Raw genomic sequence first — 12,772 nt, 5'->3', positions numbered from 1 at the left:
TGCATTTACTCAGCATGCATATGTTTTGGTGCCTGGGCGCTCTATTTAAATGCATTCTACACCCAAGCACTAAAATCTGACTCTGTGTGACTTAAAAAAACACACTGTTATATAGAAAGACACTACAGGGAAACGTGCTGTTTTAATGAACAAAAAAAATAAAGATGCTGACGTTTCCAAACGGTTGCAGACTGAAGCCCTTAAATGAACAAAACAAGATGTTTATACGAGACCTCGTTTTGAAACATTTATCTTTTTACATTTAGAAGACAATGGTGCAACTGATGCCAAAAACACGAATGGATTTGTCCCAATGTTCCATCATGACAGTTCTAAGGAAGGGACCCTCGTCTGCTAGCTTGCGCTTACTAAATCACTGAATAGCTTTTAATTCAGCCCCATCTGCTGGGATTACGGGGAACTGCACTGACTCTGTAATTCAGTAAGATATGCAAGGCACAACCAAATATTGATTGTAGCACCTTGATTACTGGGGACAGATATGAAGGGGATGGTGAGAAGGATGTATCGTTCAATAGCGGTCATGAATATTTGTGTGTGTGTTTTATAATTTATGATCCTGGAAGGGAGATGAGTAGGGTCGAGTTGTGCATTTGTTTTGCTGAGGAAGAAAACTGTGGGTTTCCATCAATTTTCCAGTGATCTGGTTATGAAGTCTGTTTAAACATGACAGCGTTCAGTTACTAAAGCATTAGCAGACTTGCGTTTTTTATCGTTTAACTCTTTATAGTAAATAAACACCCATTCTTCTGTTACCCCAAACACAAAATACAGTGCCCCCAAAAAAACTGGTACAGCTCTTCGGTCAGAACTTAAACTTGTGGAGCGTCCACGAAATGCGCTCAAAAAGTCGTCAATTCAAGGACTGGGAAAACACCTCAGCTGAGACTCTGCAGTGCAGCCGGTGGCAACACAATGGAGGGTCATTTTTGGTTACTTGGTTTTCTGTCTCTTGGCAGCTCTTCCGCTCCTCTCAGACTCCCCTCCTCCCTTCTCTCCTGCAGCGATGCCCTCCAGTAATGACGGCTGGAGCTTCTCAGCCACAGCCCAGGTCCAGAGGCACCGCTCCACCAGGTGAGGAGTCCATTCCTGACTGCCGTCAGCTGAGGGGAGACAAAGGAGGCATTCACACAGTGTCACACTGCAGCACCTCGTACAGGGATTCAAACAGGGCATCCATAGCACTGAGAGATTCCCAATTAGAGATTATTATACTTATTATAACTTCGTCTACTTAACCACACTGCTGCTGCTGCTACATGACAGGAATTGTACAGACCCTTTAAATCAGGAGTGATAACCAAGCACTAGCATGCAATGGTAGCATTATCACTGCCTAGTAAAGTTAGTATCTCATTTACAAGTTCAGCAAAGACAAAGCAGGTGCAGTCGCCGCCTTTAGTGTTCTTACCCTGGTTGAGGGTGCGAGCGCGCTCTGTGATCTCCTGCAGGTACATTGCGTAGTGCTTCATTGTGTACTGGATGGGCGTCAGGCCAGGGATGCTCTGGACCGCCTCGTCGGCCATGAAAGCAGCCCTGTCTGGAGCCCCTGCCGCCAACACCGCTGGGAGAGACGGAGCTTGGAATTATACACAGCGCCTCAATCACAAACACTTTACAAAACACACAAGAGCTTTAGGACGGCTCCAAGCTGGCTTAGGTCTTTAGGACAGCTCCAAGTGTCGTTCTGCTCTGAGCAGCCCTAGAGGCAGGGGCGTGTCACGAGCAACACCGCCGCTGTGTGTCTGTTTAACCCGGCTCACTGTGTATGACGTTTTCATAGCGACCCCTGTCCCGTACCAGTGAGGTGCATGTTCATGGATCAGGCAGTGTTGGGTGATGCACTGTGGTCACGGATTCTGTCCTCTCCGTTCTTAACCCCGATTGCAGATGAGCCCGGCGGCTCTTCTGCACGCTGGTTAAGAAGCTGGCTGGCAGTGTGCTGGGTCACCGGTTCCCTCCCAGCCTCTGCCTTGTTAGACTCTCTTACCTGACGCTGTGGCCGGCCCCAGTGCTTTGAGAGTGCTCAGCTCCGCGATGGCGGCCTGCACGTCCGGCAGCAGCCCGAAGGCTCTCCTCGTGCACGTCTCCACCCTCTCGCTGGGGTTGGTAGCCACCAGCTGCTGCAGTCTGGGACGGAATTTCCCCCTCTGGACGAATTAAACAGAACTGACATCACGAGAAACACGTGTGGACGTGACTTTCAGAAAAGGCTAGTTGACAGATGAAATGGTCCAGAGATGATACACAAAGAGAAGGAGACGGGACAGCTTTTTCAGTGGACTAACTAAATAATGAATCACAAGCTTTCAAGACCTGATTAATTATTGTTTAGTTAGTCCAATAAAAGGTCGCACATCTCCTTCTCTTTGTCTAGAAAAGGCTAGTTAAATCGGAATGGTTTTTAATTAATTTTTTTATGCTTTTTTTGTATTATTGTTTATGATTGTTTTGAAGGGGCCTTTATCCTGTTAGAATGCCTTGTCTTTTTTTTTTTTTGCCGCCAGGACCCACTTGTAAATGAGATGTATATCTCAAGGGTTCTATCCTGGTTAAAATCAAATAAATTGGAGATCTGAGTTATAGCAGTAGTAGCCACTTCAGGACTAACTGTGACCTTAATAAATCTCACTTGACTGGGCTTAATTAGATTCAGCCAGCCTAGCCCTTGACCATAGAGGCCTGGCTTGAATTGCAATGCAATGCAGTGGTAATCATCTGACACAGTGGACGAGGACGGCACTCACAGTTAGTTTCCACTCCATCAGTTTAACCAGCTCTTGGTGCTCCAGGAACCTTTCTGATCGGGCTGCGATGGTCTCGGGCAGCTCCTCCTGATACCTGCAGGGGGCGACAACATCCACGGCTGTGTGGTCCAGTGGTTAAAGAAAAGGGCTTGTAACCAGAAGTTCCCCGGTTCGAATCCCACCTCAGCCACTGACTCATGTGACCCTGAGCAAGTCACTTAACCTCCTTGTGCTCCGTCTTTCGGGTGAGACGTAGTTGTAAGTGACTCTGCAGCTGATGCATAGTTCACACACCCTAGTCTCTGTAAGTCGCCTTGGATAAAGGCGTCTGCTAAATAAACAAATAATAATAATAATAATAATTGTCATTATCTACATCAGGGCAGGCTAAAGATGGCCCTTCCAGTCCTGGTCTTTGTACCAACTCTTAATTAAATCATGTGACCTGTTAAACCTGGAGCGTGGCATGAGCCTCCCAGACCGTGACTGGCCAGGCCTGGATCAATAGCCTTTAATGGTTATACAGTCGTTTTAACAGACTCGTAAGACAGCTCACCATCTCTCCAGCGGCAGCAGCTTCCGCTGGTTTTTGCCCTTCACTGAAGATTTAAGCTCCACCACATCCCAGTATTTCTGCTGGACCTCTCTCCAAACAGCCGGGTCTGCACAGCCAAACAGCCCTCCTTTCAAAGACATGTTGCATGCGGGCAGGCAGGCTCAGAGCTGCCCTAGAAGAAACAACGCATTGTAATTATACAAAATACCAAAAACAAGACTTTCAGTTATATAGAGCATTTCATCAAAGATGATCCCATCCAATCCCAAAGCACGTATCAATGACCGTAACAAAAAGCATCACAATAATAATAATAATAATAATAATAATAATAATAATAATAATAATAATAATAATAATAATAATAATATTCATTATAAACTGCCATAGCTATTACAGAATCATTTCATAACTCTTATACCTCTCGACCACTTTAATTCTCTTCAGGAGTTCTGAATTTTGCAGCTACTGTTTTCAGTTAAGTTCCGCATCAACTGCAACACACACAATGTGAGCGGAAGCGCAGGAACTTGAGAAAGGAGTTTAAATTATATATATATAAATTTTAACTTGACATGCATGACTTAAAAAAAAAACAGTGTTATATTACGTTACCTTACAACCAACCACGCTTCTTCAACACAAAATATTGAAAAGAAACGCGCTCACCCCCCCGCACGTCGTGCGTGATGACGACACACGCACCAGCTGGTCCATCAGAGACGCGTATGCGGAGGACCGTTTCCAGTTCCTCTTTCCCTGGACAATAATTTATAGTTCGCAAAGGTTAGAGTTGTTTGTGTTGTTGGTTTTAAACATACTTCCCATTAACACAGAGAAAGCAGTGCAGTGGAGACGTGTTTTATACGTTAGCTTACCGATGACCTCGTGTAACAGATTAGTACGGGATGCGGATACAGGATACTGCTGGAATGGTAAATGCCAGTTTAACTGAGTTACGTGTGTGGAGCTGGTGGTACTTCTGGGATAATGTAATGACATAGCATGAGGAGCCGTCTACTGATCCAGTTTCTTTACTCGCTTCGTGTGCCCCCGATTCGGCCATTTTTACAAAACATTCTTGTTTACTATTTTTGTCTGTCAGTTGTTTTTCTTTTTTCGTAGTAATTTATATAAGTTTCTGCAGTTGCAGAGACCCACTCTGTCTTAAAATCTATTGAAGAAACTATCTGACAACCACGCCATCAAATCAGTGCTCGATCTAAAAACAAACAAACAAACACACATCTCCATATACGTGTATCTTTCTATTACCTATCAGTACAGTCAGTACCAGTTAGGGACCCTACAATTTCGACCACAGTAGTACACAGTCACTTAGCAGTTTCTCCAAGCTTTTCCCACGGTTAAACTCATGCTTTTAAAATAGTTTACCATGCTTTGCCAGGTTTTTAAATTTGCTTTACCATGCTTTCGCTATGCTTTCTTACACTTTGCTCTGGAAGCATTTAAAAAGGGTAGGTTGATTTCACAGTCGCACATCATGTAAATGCAGCAGCTCATGTGCACTGAAATGTACCGTTGCCTTTCCATGGAATACAAACCGGTGTTCCTTAAGGTGTTTACACTACAGCTACTAACATTACTATTTGCTGGACTGTGCATGAACTGTAGCAGCGGCATTACAGCTTTGTAATGATTTCTTCACAGGGAAAAAGGATACAAAGTTGTACTTGCTGCTGATGTTCAATTTACGAGCGGTTTAGCCATGCCCCAGAAGAAGTGACTCATTACTGCTAGAACGCTGGGCAGTGTGTCAGGGGGAGGACCACAGTGATGAAGAGCTCCAGCTGAGGTCCAGTCTGCAGGGTGGATGGTAAAGCTACTGCTTGCTCAAGACCATCAGAGGGTATTTGTTTTCTCCAGTCATGCATGCTTTTACTCTGCAAGTGTCTTCACTTTCTTTTAACAAGTATGTAGGAGGCGTGCAGAATGGGACCACCTCTTTCTACATCTGCCAAACTGGGATGGTCACCTTTTTCTAAAGGAGCACGAATGGCCAATATAATTATTCAAAAGGGGTGGGAAGAATGGCAGTCCCTAATAAACGTTTGCCATGATATGAACGGTCATTATTCCAGTCCATGAATGTCCTATACTGGCTCACAAGGTATTTGCTGTGCTTTATAATGGCTGGCCAAGTTACTTTCTTTGCTTTGCAATAAAACAAAATATTTTGGGTTTGTATTTATTTATTTTAAGAAATGAAATGCTTAAGGTTAACAGTGATGGAATGGTCTGAGATTAGCATGTGCCTGCATTACACATGGTGCTGACGTTGGCATGCATCTGCCCTCTTCTTCTCTGATTCCCCATCGTACACCTTGCAGGCCAAGGCTGCTGGGCCCCAGGAGACCAGGCCACAAGGGGGCGCGGCCACCACTGCAGTTTACAGTAGGTCTTTGTGTTACTTTTGTCATCGTAACTAGAATATTCAAGCAGTTCCATGAAAAGAATGCCATAGCTCCCCCAACAATAATTGCAATTCTGGCAGGAACTGCACTGAACCTTATGGTTTGGAGCTGGTACTTATTGTTTAAGGATTCTTGCTGTTTGTTTAGATTAGCATCCAAAAAATAAAATCCCTTTGAACATAAAGTTGTAAAAGTTTAAAATATAGATAAATCACTTTACATGTTTTATATATATAATAAATAATATATGTGTGTGTGTATATGCATTGTTTTATATATGTATTCTATATATTCTTTTAGAACATGGAGAAGATGGCACGTGTGACCACGGCTCTGGGCAGCAACACCATCAGCGGGTGCACCATGTTCTGCCACCTGGACGCCCCCGCGAACGCCATCAGCGTGTGCCGCGATGCTGCGCAGGTGGTGGTGGCCGGCCGCAACATCTTCAAGATCTACGCGTTGGAGGAGGAGCAGTTCGTGGAGAAGCTAAACCTGCGCGTGGGCCGCAAGCCCTCCCTCAACTTCAGCTGTGCCGACGTCATGTGGCACCAGATGGACGAGAACCTGCTGGCCACGGCGGCCACCAACGGCGCGGTGGTCACGTGGAACCTGGGCAAACCGTCCCGCAACAAGCAGGACCAGCTGTTCACGGAGCACAAGCGGACCGTCAACAAGGTCTGCTTCCACCCCACCGAGGTGCACATGCTGCTGAGCGGCTCGCAGGACGGCTACATGAAGTGCTTTGACCTGCGCAAGAAGGAGTCAGTCAGCACCTTTTCAGGTACGCCACTCTGAGAACACGCACTCGTGTAAATACAGACGCTCAGATCATTTCAATTAATGTTCGTTACCAGACATCTCACCTTTATCTTTTGATGATTCCTCTGGCTTATTTCTCGCACGCAAATTGGGAGAAAATCAGGGGAAAAATTAGAATTGGACACACTAAATTCTGCAAAAGAAGCTACTGCTTTAACGATAACGGTTTATAGATTATTGCATGCATATCGAAAACTTTTTAATATCTAGCAGTTCATTGTGTTTTTCTCATTGGAGCATATAGGTTGGATGAAATATGAATAATACTTTTGCATTTTTTTGCAGGGCAGTCTGAAAGCGTGAGGGACGTGCAGTTCAGCATCCGGGATTACTTCACGTTCGCTGCATCCTTTGAGAACGGGAACGTGCAGCTGTGGGATATCCGGCGCCCTGATCGATATGAGAGGATGTTCACAGCGCACAACGGGCCGGTCTTCTGCTGTGACTGGCACCCTGAAGACCGGTAGGGAGGGGCTGGGTTCATCTTGACAACAGGAAGGGATTACATCATTGCATGTATTGTTTTATAAACCAGGAATGGAAATAAGACTTGCATAGCAGTCATAGCAGTTTCACCCAGTCCAGGTTTTAATACAAGCTTGATTAGCCACAGTGCGTATGTAACAAGCTCAGGTGTGTCCTATTAAACTCATAGTAAAACCAGGAATGGATCAAACTACTATTCAATGGGATTCTTATTTCCATCCCTGTATACTCTATTATATATGGAAAGGTCTATACAAGTCAATGAAACCCTTAGGACTGACGAAGGGTCTTCTATTCATAGTTTTTATTGATACCAATTTCAATAAAAAACTGTGAATAAAAACTATGAATAAAGGCATCTGCCAAATAAATACATAATTGAAGGAAATGCATTAATTTTGCCTTGCATAAATATATAATGTCCTCCTTTTAATTATTGTTGGAGGGTAGCATATGGTTCTCATATCAAATCAACAAACATGCTTTTATTGATCTCACTGGGTACCGGAAACAAAACCGGCACTTCCTAGCATCTACTGTACTTGTCACCACTAACTGCTCCTGTACTTTTCCGCCTTGTGACAGTGTCAGACAGGTACTTTTATTACTGGCTCATCACAATTAACAAGCGCCTTGCCCTGTCCGTACACCTTGCAGGGGCTGGCTGGCGACGGGGGGTCGTGACAAGATGGTTAAAGTGTGGGACATTACGACGAACCGTGCCAAGGAGATCCACTGCGTGCAGACCATCGCCTCGGTGGCGCGGGTGAAGTGGCGGCCGGAACGCAAGTACCACCTGGCCACCTGCTCCATGATGGTGGACCACAACATCTACGTGTGGGACGTGCGCCGGCCGTTCATCCCCTTCGCCACCTTCGAGGAGCACAAGGACGTCACCACGGGGATCGTGTGGCGCCACCTCCACGACCCCGGCTTCCTGCTGTCGGGCTCCAAGGACAGTACCCTCTACCAGCACAAGTTCAAGGACGCCAGCCGGCCGGTGGACAAGGCCAACCCCGAGGGGCTGTGCTTCGGGCTTTTTGGGGACCTGGCCTTCGCAGCCAAGGAGAGTCTGATCAGCGGCGGCGGCGACTCCAACCGCAAACCGTACGGGAGCGGGGGGGACCGGCGCTACCCCATCTTCTTCTTCAAGAAGCCCGACCTCACGGAGCAGTTCGCCCACGAGTCGAGCGCGCTCAGCGTCTTCGAGACGGACCTGGAGAGCAGCCGCATGGACTGGTTTGTCAAGACCGCCCGCCGCTACTTGCTGAGCGGCAAGCCCTTCGGGGAGCTGTGCGACCACAACGCCAAGGTAGCCAAGGAGCTCAACCGACCCCAGGTAGCAGTGTTTCAGCATCTCATTTCAAACACTTCAGCAGTCAAGCGATTAAGAGAGCGTTTTATATGTACAGGTGACCTGCCTCTTACTGTGTTGGCACTGCCCTTATAAAACTTTACCATGGTATTTTCATTCGGTGTTTTTGCAGTTTTTACCCCATGCTTTTCCCATGGTTATAGTATGCATTTATTAATTATTGCCTGTATTTAAACAAAATACATGTCTTCTGTTTTGCTTTCCTTGATTTTTCTTCTACCGGAAATTACATTTTCTGTCATTGACGCCTGTGTTTGTATCATGAAGGTGTCGACAACCTGGACCATGCTGAGGGTTATGTATTCAGATCCAGGGAACCTCGCTACAGCCACAAGCATTAGTAAAGGGGGATCCATACCTCTCATGAACAGGTAGGAATTCATGCAGAGGATCACTTTGGATATGTATATTGCAGAGTGGTGATTGCAGCTTCATTTGTTCTTGACTATCACTATTTTCCTGCTGCTCAAACAGTACTCTTGTATTCAGCAAAGCACTGTGTCTGATTTTATAAAAGATTTTGGAGGACAAACCTACAGAACACTGGTGCTGATAAGTATTTAGTATGATGATATTCCCCTTTGTAGAATGGTATCTTTTTAAGAAGAAAGTTTACCACCAAAAACCAGCTACAAACATCTTTGTTGATGCTGAAAGACTGTTGAGTTGTTTCTGTCTAGAAAAGTGGGGGCAAACTTTGCACCTGCTCTAAAATCGTTTAGTTTAAGCCACTATATTTTTTGGTCCGACTGGCTGCTTTTCCGGTCATTAAGCCTTCGCTCGCCTGTGTTGTTTTTGAGCAGCTTCAATATGAAGGAGATTGCTGCAGGTGGTCTGGGGAGCGAGAGCAGGCTGGATCGGGGGAAAGGAGAGATTTGGCAGGACACCATCCACCTGGACCCAGGAAACTCCTTAATCAACAACAACGATGGTGAATTGAGAGTTTTACACCTGCTGGTTTTAACATTCAGAGTTTGTATAGCAGTTTTTAAATAATGATTTTGCCTAATGAATAGTAGCAAATAGAAGTGTGTACACACAGGACTTCACACAGCTGATTACAATAGGGTTGAGACCCTGTGACTCTGTGTCTCTAGAGAACGAGGAGACGGAGGGCAGCGAGGGTCCAGCGGATTACCTCTTTGGAGACGCGGAGCTTGAGGACGATGACCTGTACCCAATGGAGCACGAGAACCCGACGGGTTTGTGTCCTTAATTGTGAAACCGTTGAAAGTTGTGTTTGTGCACCTAAAGTCAATCATGGCTGTGCTGAAAGAAGTAAAATAGAACATAAAGAATTTTCGTTTGTGTGTATATAAGTAAGTTTGCTTTCCCTATCAAGACCCCTATTGCATAGCAGTTTTACCCATTTTAAGGTTTTAATATAAGCTTGATTAGCCACAGTGTATAGGTAACAAGCTCTAGTGTGTGTTATTAAAACCAGGAATGGATCAAAATGCAGTGCAATGGGAGTCTTTATTTCCATCCATGCTTGCTGTATATAGATTACACATTCGCTACACCGGAATCTCTTTGAGTATTCGCTTGAATGCTGTGCATAACCTTTGCTGTGTGCGTCTGTCTGTCTCTGCGCAGCGGAGGAGGCTGAGTACAGCCTGCCCCAGGAGGCGTTCCCTCTGCGCCACGAGATCGTGGACAACCCCTCCGTGCCTGAGCACCTGCAGGACAAGGTGGACTCGCCCCACGTGAGCGGCAACGAGGCGGAGGCGGTGTGCCTGACCCCCATCAAGTCCTTCTCCCTCATCTCCATCTCCCAGCCCCTGTACGAGAGCCACCTGCCGGCCAGCTTCTTCAGCCCCGTGGTGCGCGAGATGCTGCAGCACTACGCCGAGGCCGGCGACGTGCAGATGGCCGTGTCCGTGCTCATCGTCCTGGGAGACCGCATCCGCAAGGAGGTGGATGAGCTCACGCAGGCAAGGACCACTATATAGTGCAGAGATACCAGTCAGTCACGTTTTGGAAGTTCTTTCAGTGATATTCTCTGGGGTTGAATCACCCTGTTAACCTCCCCCCCCCTCCCCTGCCCTTGTGTCCCTCCACAGGAGCACTGGTACACATCATACATTGACCTCCTGCAGCGTTTCGAGCTGTGGAACGTCTCCAACGAGGTGATCAAGCTCAGCACCAGCAGCGCCATCAACTGCCTCAACCAGACCTCCACCACCCTCCACATCAACTGCAGCAACTGCAAGAGACCCATGAGCAACAAGGGCTGGATCTGCGACAGGTGAGGGAGGGCCAGGCTAATCCAGCACAGGGCCAGGGGTTTTCTATTTTACCATCGGTAACTGGTCTTGCTTTATCAAGCTTTTTGCTGCAGTGCAAAGTTTGCACCACTGTACTTTTTAAGTGGGGTCGAAAAAAATACTGTTTTAAAACTAGGAATAAACAGCTCAGGATTTTAAGGGCTGGAGCAAAAAGTTTTCAGTCCATTTTTTTTTTGTATCTGCTGTAATACCTGTTGTAGCGTCCTGAGGCATGTTCACCCACACTGCGTGTCTCAGAGTTGCAGAGGGCTGGTTGGTGACTCACTCTCTCACTCTCTCTCTCTCTCTCTCTCTCTCTCTCTCGTCCGGTGGCAGGTGTCACCAGTGTGCTAGTATCTGCGCCATGTGTCACCACGTGGTGAAGGGGCTCTTTGTCTGGTGCCAGGGCTGCAGCCATGGGGGGCACCTGGAGCACATCATGAACTGGCTGAAGAGCAGCTCACACTGCCCGGCCGGCTGCGGGCACCTGTGTGAATACACCTGAGAGACCCCTGGGGTACCATTCACATTGAACTCAACTGCAGGACATTTGGAAACTAGCAGAAAGGAGAGTTTTTTTTAACAGAAGGCTGAAAGAAAATGCAGGACGGTGTACGTTTGGAAGTCAATTCAGAGTTTTCTCAGCTGGGTTCACTTTACCACACACTAGAATTCCTTGACCATATTTCATGCCAAGTTAAAAAAAAAAAAAAAAACTATAGTAATAAGGGACAATGTATATACAGTGTGTACATAGGGTATCTTAAATAAACACAGTTGTATATTTCTATTATGAAACACTTTTTTTTTGGGGGGGTGTGTGTAAGCCCAACACTGCTTCAGTTTCTCAGACTGATACTGGATTCACAGGGAAGAACAGAACGTGCTGTCTGTCCTGTTCCAATTTGGATGCATCTCAAGGGCTGATAATTGGCATCCATCCAGTCCTGAGAGACCTCTTGGTTATTTACCTCCACTCTCCCTGGAACACAGTGCGTACATACAGACACACACACACACACGCACTCTCACACTACACAGGGACCGAGCTGCCTAATTTTACAATAATGCCACATTTATATCGCAGTTTGTAACAAGTCCCTGTCACACTTTCATAAAGACTCACAGTTCCATAGTACTTTTCCCATCTGTGGGCAGATTGAGCCTGGATTTGAACCTGCTTCCCTGTTCTCCCTGGTCCTGAATGCTGCCTCGGCTTCCCTCCCAGATTCTTATCTCTCGGTATCAAATCGGAGCCAGCAATCTGAGTGTCAAATGCTGAACCTTCCACTGTATGTTTTAAAGTCCAAAGTATAATGCCTACGATAGCCAGATATCACAAAGGCGGCAGCAGTTTCTGTAGAAGATGCACAGTAAGATGGACAGATCTGAGAGCTGGCATCTCTCTAACCAGCACTAGTAAACTTCAGTGCTCTGCTTTCCTATGCACATCTCAGTATTGCTCCATCCAGCCTTGTCACCCTCAACCAATATAATACAATGTATATCTCTGCCTGGATTTGGTTTATTTTCTTGAAGATTGTAGTTACTTTAGTGTAAAGTTACGTAATTCTGAAAGAGATCAAACAAAAAGCATCCACAACCCTGTGATTTTAAGTTTTTTTGCGAGTCAGACAGTTCTGTTAATAACCTAAAATGTGCGCAGGGGTGGTAGTGAGCGTGGGGGAATGAGTTTGGTTGTTTTGTTCGTAACAGATTTTTTGGTAAATAACTTTTTTTTTTTTTTTTTAATGGAAATGTAAATCCTTTCAGAAGAAAACTTTGGACTGATGTCCTGGTGCTTGGGGTGTTTATTCTGTATATCTGTAATTAGGTTTCAGTTCAGATAAGATCACACACACACACACACACACACACACAAAGGTTTAATTAGTCCACGGTTTTCTTGTGGTCTTGGATTACTAGAAGGGATGGTTACTTGTAGCTGATATGTATTTAAATGACTGGCTTATGTTAATAAAATATATATATTTTAAAGTACTGTATGTCTGTAAATATTATTTGTTTTTTAAATAATACATGGGAGTGAAAGCTGGGTTTCC

General features: G+C 45.6%; 2 protein-coding genes across 6 annotated transcripts; one reads left to right on the top strand and one right to left on the bottom strand.

The window, feature by feature from the left end:
* Positions 1–123: 123 nt before the first annotated feature.
* zgc:112496 (uncharacterized protein LOC541336 homolog) lies at positions 124–4,027 on the bottom strand. 4 transcript variants are annotated; one of them, XM_034926533.2, is made up of 6 exons: positions 3,940–4,027; positions 3,325–3,496; positions 2,769–2,862; positions 2,012–2,171; positions 1,433–1,585; positions 124–1,124 (listed from the first exon to the last, which is right to left on the bottom strand). In XM_034926533.2, exons 2-6 carry the CDS (start codon positions 3,462–3,464, stop codon positions 955–957), a joined length of 717 nt encoding a protein of 238 aa, XP_034782424.2. In that variant the 5' UTR covers positions 3,465–3,496; positions 3,940–4,027; the 3' UTR covers positions 124–954. The 4 variants fall into 4 exon arrangements, with proteins under 4 accessions (XP_034782424.2, XP_034782426.2, XP_034782425.2 ...); XM_034926535.2 differs by having other exon boundaries at positions 3,325–3,491; positions 3,940–4,003; XM_034926534.2 differs by lacking the exon at positions 3,940–4,027 and adding an exon at positions 3,746–3,929.
* On the top strand, positions 4,009–11,428 carry LOC117973635 (GATOR complex protein WDR24-like). 2 transcript variants are annotated; one of them, XM_058995731.1, is made up of 12 exons: positions 4,009–4,110; positions 4,996–5,194; positions 5,676–5,739; positions 6,060–6,543; positions 6,867–7,044; positions 7,725–8,406; positions 8,710–8,813; positions 9,246–9,373; positions 9,540–9,644; positions 10,039–10,376; positions 10,506–10,690; positions 11,046–11,428. In XM_058995731.1, the coding sequence occupies exons 4-12, from the start codon at positions 6,063–6,065 to the stop codon at positions 11,212–11,214; spliced, it is 2,370 nt and encodes a 789-aa protein (XP_058851714.1). In that variant the 5' UTR covers positions 4,009–4,110; positions 4,996–5,194; positions 5,676–5,739; positions 6,060–6,062; the 3' UTR covers positions 11,215–11,428. The 2 variants fall into 2 exon arrangements, with proteins under 2 accessions (XP_058851714.1, XP_034782475.2); XM_034926584.2 differs by lacking the exon at positions 4,009–4,110 and adding an exon at positions 4,117–4,259.
* The last annotated feature ends 1,344 nt before the right edge of the window (positions 11,429–12,772 follow it).

This window comes from Acipenser ruthenus, chromosome 22 (assembly GCF_902713425.1).
Source record: "Acipenser ruthenus chromosome 22, fAciRut3.2 maternal haplotype, whole genome shotgun sequence".
NCBI lineage: Eukaryota > Metazoa > Chordata > Actinopteri > Acipenseriformes > Acipenseridae > Acipenser > Acipenser ruthenus.
The sequence above is the reverse complement of the archived record's forward strand: the minus strand, read 5'-3'. Positions and strand labels throughout refer to the sequence as shown.

What these genes read in the sequence shown, in the direction of transcription:
- zgc:112496 (XM_034926533.2), bottom strand. Translation starts at nt 3,464, where the DNA reads ATGTCTTTGAAAGGAGGGCTGTTTGGCTGTGCAGACCCGGCTGTTTGG. An exon ending in TGATGGAGTGGAAACTAACT is followed by an intron (nt 2,172 to 2,768) that starts GTGAGTGCCGTC and finishes TAATTCGTCCAG; the next exon opens with AGGGGGAAATTCCGTCCCAG. An exon ending in GGGGCCGGCCACAGCGTCAG is followed by an intron (nt 1,586 to 2,011) that starts GTAAGAGAGTCT and finishes CGTCTCTCCCAG; the next exon opens with CGGTGTTGGCGGCAGGGGCT.
- LOC117973635 (XM_058995731.1), top strand. Translation starts at nt 6,063, where the DNA reads ATGGAGAAGATGGCACGTGTGACCACGGCTCTGGGCAGCAACACCATC. An exon ending in GGAGCACGAGAACCCGACGG is followed by an intron (nt 9,645 to 10,038) that starts GTTTGTGTCCTT and finishes GTCTCTGCGCAG; the next exon opens with CGGAGGAGGCTGAGTACAGC. An exon ending in AAGGGCTGGATCTGCGACAG is followed by an intron (nt 10,691 to 11,045) that starts GTGAGGGAGGGC and finishes GTCCGGTGGCAG; the next exon opens with GTGTCACCAGTGTGCTAGTA.